The following is a 6,000-nucleotide window of genomic DNA, read 5'->3' on the forward strand; positions in this document are numbered from 1 at the left end:
TTAAACGTTATTTTAATTTAATGGTCCATTGTCTATCTTTTTTTAGCATCCAGTTTTGTTCAATTAAAATGACATTTAACTAATTTGTCTGAGCAATAACTAAAAATAACATTTTTTTTATTCTCATTGATTTTAAATAAAATAGATAAAGAAAAATTGTCGCTTTAAAAAATAATTATGATTAAGATACATGAAGATAGCCAAGCCAAAGTGAACCGTAATTCCGCTACCATTTTTAATTGTGTAGGTTTGACATTTCAATTTGGGACCAGATTTTCCATAGATTGGGGGGGGGGGGAGGGCTACGCCAGAGTATTACTATTTCGTAGCAAACTATTTACTTTCATTTTTCAATTTTATATGAAAATGGTAATTGTAATTCATTATTTGGATGTATATAAAATGTATATAAAACTTATATAAAACGTATATAAAACTTATATAAAAAGTATATAAAACGTATATAAAAAGTATATAAAACGTATATAAAACGTATATAAAACTTATATAAAATGTATATAAAACTTATATAAAATGTATATAAAACTTATATAAAATGTATATAAAACTTATATAAAATGTATATAAAACTTATATAAAATGTATATAAAACTTATATAAAATGTATATAAAACTTATATAAAATGTATATAAAACGTATATAAAAGTATATAAAACATAAAACGTATATAAAACTTATATAAAACTTACATAAAACGTATATAAAAAGTATATAAAACATATAAAACGTATATAAAACGTATATAAAATGTATATAAAACTTATATAAAATGTATATAAAACTTATATAAAATGTATATAAAACTTATATAAAATGTATATAAAACTTATATAAAATGTATATAAAACGTATATAAAATGTATATAAAACTTATATAAAATGTATATAAAACTTATATAAAATGTATATAAAAATTATATAAAATGTATATAAAAATTATATAAAATGTATATAAAAATTATATAAAATGTATATAAAACTTATATAAAATGTATATAAAAATTATATAAAATGTATATAAAATTATATAACATGTATATAAAAATTATATAAAATGTATATAAAAATTATATAAAATGTATATAAAAATTATATAAAATGTATATAAAAATTATATAAAATGTATATAAAACGTATGCATGAAGTTAAAAAGTGGGAAATTTATTTGAACAAATAGTGCGATTGTTTTCTTGAATTAAAAATCAATTATACACATAGTTCGAGTTGATTTACTGTTGAGCAAAGTTAGACGCATAGTCGTTTTTAATGTGTGGGGGTGGGGGAGTCAGTTCTCAAAAGGCATTATGGATTGAATACAACAATAAAAATTATCTAAGTCCGAGATCGAGAACAGAACAGATCCTATTCTTTAATCGTAACGTGTTTTGTCTGTGTCTGTCCGCCAAGGATGCAATTAATTGTTCAATAAAGTCCTATAATAAAATCATTTTTTCCAGAAAAAATACTACGAATCATCCGTTGATGTTTGGTATTAATTTGCTGGAGTTTGAATTTACATGGAAATTTTTATGAAAAACAATAAAAATTTTTGAGAATATTTCAGATAGACTGATTTTTATTCTGATTGTTATTTTCACGTTTTGGTCACTCTGCGACATTCTTCAGATGCATATTTTGGAACTTAGGAGGTGTTCTCAAGTTGCAAAGGATAACCTGAAGAGGGTTGGAGGTTACATCGGGCGAAACGTGAGCGTTTTCAATTTTGGAAAGATTAGATGCACATGAAAAGTTGCGAATACAAAAATCGAGATGAAAATAGCAGTTTAAGAAGGATCCTCATTTATTCCAGGGCAACGCTGTTAGGGTTAGGGTTAAGGTTCAAGTAACGAAATTCTTTAGTTTGTTCACTTTTACTACTTTTTGCCGTTTGTTCTATTATTATTATTATTATTATTATTATTATTATTATTATAACCCCCCCCCAAAAAAAAAAAAACATAAAAGTAATCGGTAAGTAACACAGAAAATAACCGTAAAGGGTTTAATGAGGATGGAACATCCGAAGAAAAGGACCACTATACGAACTTCCACCGAAAGGGCACGAAAACTACTGAAAGCCTGAGGTGTCTTATTGTTACTCAAATTCCAGAGAAAGCCTTTGCAACAGTGTGGTCGAAAAAAGCAAATCTGCGGAAACTTGTCACTCAGGCTTTTTTTTTTTTTTTTTTTTTTTACATATGAGCGATCACTGTATAAACGAGAAACCTAATTGAAATTGGCACTTAGAAAGAAAAAAGGAAACAAACAAGAAAGTTACGATTTTTAGCGATTTTACTACCTCGACGCTTTGTTTTGAATTGTCTCCCTCTTGTTTATTTCATCGGATTTCATCATGTCCAACGAAAACACTACGACTTCACTTAGTCGTAAACTTTGATTTTCTTAAATTTAAAAAAAAAAAAAAAAAAACTACTTGATCAAATTACGTTCTGTTACAAAATACAAAGTTTGTTACGTACATCATACAAACTTTTTTGTATTTTCTTTATCTTAATTTTTAATTGCCGCCCATCCATCATCAGTGCAAATTTGAATAATTATCATAGACTTAAATAATAATAATAATAATAATAATAATGATAATAATAATAATAATGGCGGACCTGAAGAATCTTGTCCTTTATTTTTTATTTTTGTTTTTTTTTATTATTTTTCTCGGCGGGTTATTATCGAATTAACAGCAGATACCAGGTTACCAGATTATCAAACAAAATGAAAATTTACATGTAGGATTGTAGGAGTGTTCAGCTTTTAATGCAACGTTCTAGTAAATCGTTCAGTCACCTATTGAAGAACCATTCGACGTTTTTAGTCCAAATTTCGCGAATTTGGTCCTTTTTACGCAGTTCAGCCTTTTTCCCCAGATTATTTTTAAAAACGAAGTTTTAAATACAGGCTACACTACTTTAAAAGAAAAAAGGCTAAATTTGCAAAAATTGGTTCCAAAACGAAGTTGCTTTAAAATGCTTTATCATGGCATTGATATATATCAGATCAGATGACAAAAGATGATTAAAGACTGTATACAAAGAAGGACGCAATTGGATTTTAAACTAATAATAATAATGATGATATGGGGAGACTTGTCGTCCAGGCTCCGGAGAACATCACCGTGAGCCATTTAGGTGCGCCAGTGCGCCACTGACTGACCTGCATGAGAACATTTAAGGAGTACAAATAATAGCACTAGTGTATATTATTAGTAGTACGAGGGTAGAGTTAGACATAAGTCCAGTTTTTAATGTGGAGAAAATCCAGTTCTCCAAAAAGGGGCACTCTGGATAGGAACAAAAATAAAAAAAATTGTCTCAGTCAAGAAGAATTTCTCCTCCACTAACTGAGGACAAAAAGGTGAAGTGTAGTATCAGAACAGATACTACACTTTGTTCCTAGTGTAAATAGTGTCAATAACTTTGACATAAATTATTTTACATGAAGTTGAAAATTATTTCTTAATTTAATTTTAATTAATTTCTTTTTATAATTTAACTCCATAGATCGGCTATTTTTTAAGGTAATGAATAATTTGAATAAAAATTTTAAATCATAAAAATACACTTGGCTTCATTGAAACGTCCTCCCCACGCCCCCCAAAAAAGTTAAGGAGTTTTCTCACAATCTTGAAATAAAATTTAAAAATATATATATACTCATTCGTAAACGATTTTCAATATAATTCAGAGAAATATTATTTATTTAAATAATTTTATTTTCTTGAAAATAATTTACGACGTCAAACGTAATCTTTACAAGTGAGTTTATTATTATTGTTGTTATTATTATTATACTGTATTATTATTGTATAAGATATTATTATTGCTACTACTACAATAATAAATAAGAGAAAGAAAGAATTCTATTATTATTATTGTTAATAACATTGAATGATGGGGTATGTGATGCATGGGGTGGATCTAAAGGGGGGGGGGGCAAATTACAATAAATTATATTTTTAAAACTATTTCCGTTGTATGCAACCAATAATCAATAATATGGAGAAAAGAGAGGCAAATGATTTCTGATTCTTTTACATACGTTAGAAAGATATGTGCATTATCTAAAAGTAACCTTTGATCAAGATGATGTTGATAAAACAAGTGGTTTTTACATTTTTTTTTTTTGACGATGTGCTTGTGCGCGCACGCGCGTATTCTCATCACTAAATAAAAAAAATCAAGTAAATGCTGATGTTACATATGTAATGTTTTCTCTTTGGTTGTTCTTACCTTCGCAGACATATCCTTGGCCGATGAGTCCCCACAGCATATCAGTACAGTGGTGACAGTAGGTAGGTTTGTGGAAAGTCTTTTTAATGAAGAAATGGCCATGGCCATGCTCAATAGAGCTGTCCAAGCTTCCTCCGGAGGACGGGCTCTCCGTGAGTCTGTCCACATCTTGCCTTTCGACCGTCGACGGTGTATCTACAATACTGTTGGTCGGCGTGGTCGGCCTGGCCGATACTAACACCGGAGGAGGATCGGCCATGCTACTAGTAGCAGTAGCAGCAGTAGTCACACTACTACTACTACCACTACTGCTGCCCCTCGTGGTGATAAGAGGGGGAGGTGGGGCGAAGCAAGAGCCGACAGAGAGAGAGGCGGCAGCGGCTGCAGCCGCAGCTGCTGCTGCTGTCGGCGATGACGATGATGCTGCTGGTTGACGTAGTAGTGGCGGTAGCAGTAATGCCACTTGGTGTAAGAGGAGTTGCTGTAGGGGCTGATGCCGGTGTTTGTGATGATGCTGATGGCGATGATGATAATGTTGGTATTGTTGTAGTACTGTTGTTGTTGTTGTTGTTGTTGCTGTTGTTTGATTGGGTGCTGTTGTTGTACTGAGGGCAACAGGAGCACTATTACTACTACTGACAACAATAGGTTTATTAGTCTTGGTATTGGTTGTGATAGTAGTAGTACTATTATTCCTATAGCTGCTGTTCGGTGGTCTGGTAGTAGTACGACATACAACAGCGTTGATAGTACTAGTAGTAGTAGTAGTAGTAGTAGTGCGAATATTGGAAGTGGTAGTAGTTGTGTCGTTGAAAGGTTGTTGTTGCTGAAAGGAGGGTGGCGGTGGGGGTGGCGCAGGTGCCCCTCCTCCTCCTCCGACAACAACGACGATGACGCCGACGCCCGTACTGAAGAAGATATACAACTGGCAGGTGTAGATACAGGAGATGGCAAAAGTGATGGCTCTTTTCTTGAGTGAGGCGACGGTGAAGATTTTAAGAAAGATTGATAAGAATAAAGAGAAGTCGAAGCCTCACCAGCTCGGCAAGGTGTTTCCAGCACCAGGACAGTGCCGCCACACATGGGGAGATGCGGGAACACGCACGCACAACACCACCAACGCTCCTAGTACTATTAAGACCTCGGTTACTACTTGTTGTGCAACACTGTTAGGAGGAAAATAAAGGTGATAGAGATGAAGAAGAAAATGGTGCAGAAGAAAACGAAGGATTGAAAGCGAGAGTGGAGAAGAAGAAGCCACGCCGAAGTAAGAGAGGATGAGATATAACGTATGTGGAAAGAAAGAAAAAAAAAGAGGAAGGAAACGAGATGCGAACTGTTTTCAAATGATGAGGGAAAAGAAGAAAGGAAGGGGGGATACAAGAGGAAGAGGAATAATTCCTTTTCTTTCTTAGTCTTTTGCTGTTAAAGCCGTAACTCCTCCGTGTTTTTTTGTTTGTTTTTTGTTTTTTTGTTTTTGTTTTTTTTTTTTCGCCGTTGAAGAACTTGTGGAATTGTCTGTATTATTATTAATCGTAGACTGTCTCGCCGAAGAATCAATAGTAGTTTGGGTGTTTGAGAGTAAATTGGTAATCTTATAATTTACAATCGTAACATTGATGACGGCGGAAGTTGCGGAGGTGGTATTATTATTAAGTGATGCGGTTGTTACGAAAGGGAAAAAAGAGGAAGAAAGAGAGGAAAAGGGGAAAGTAAAATATATGATCTCGA

At 32.4% G+C, this 6,000-nt stretch overlaps 1 protein-coding gene across 1 annotated transcript in view; it reads right to left on the reverse strand.

The window, feature by feature from the left end:
* The window catches only part of LOC145296039 (diacylglycerol kinase theta-like), a 1,210,689-nt gene extending 1,205,062 nt beyond the window's left edge, over positions 1 to 5,627 (reverse strand). Inside the window, exon 1 of the mRNA XM_080142083.1 lies at positions 4,270 to 5,627. Within this exon, the coding sequence (XP_079998209.1) occupies positions 4,270 to 4,528 (259 nt within the window). The 5' untranslated portion in view covers positions 4,529 to 5,627. The remainder of the gene's footprint in view (positions 1 to 4,269) is intronic.
* Positions 5,628 to 6,000: the final 373 nt, after the last annotated feature.

Source organism: Euprymna scolopes, chromosome 16 (assembly GCF_053919585.1).
Source record: "Euprymna scolopes isolate OS-2025 chromosome 16, ASM5391958v1, whole genome shotgun sequence".
Taxonomy (NCBI): Eukaryota; Metazoa; Mollusca; class Cephalopoda; order Sepiida; family Sepiolidae; genus Euprymna; species Euprymna scolopes.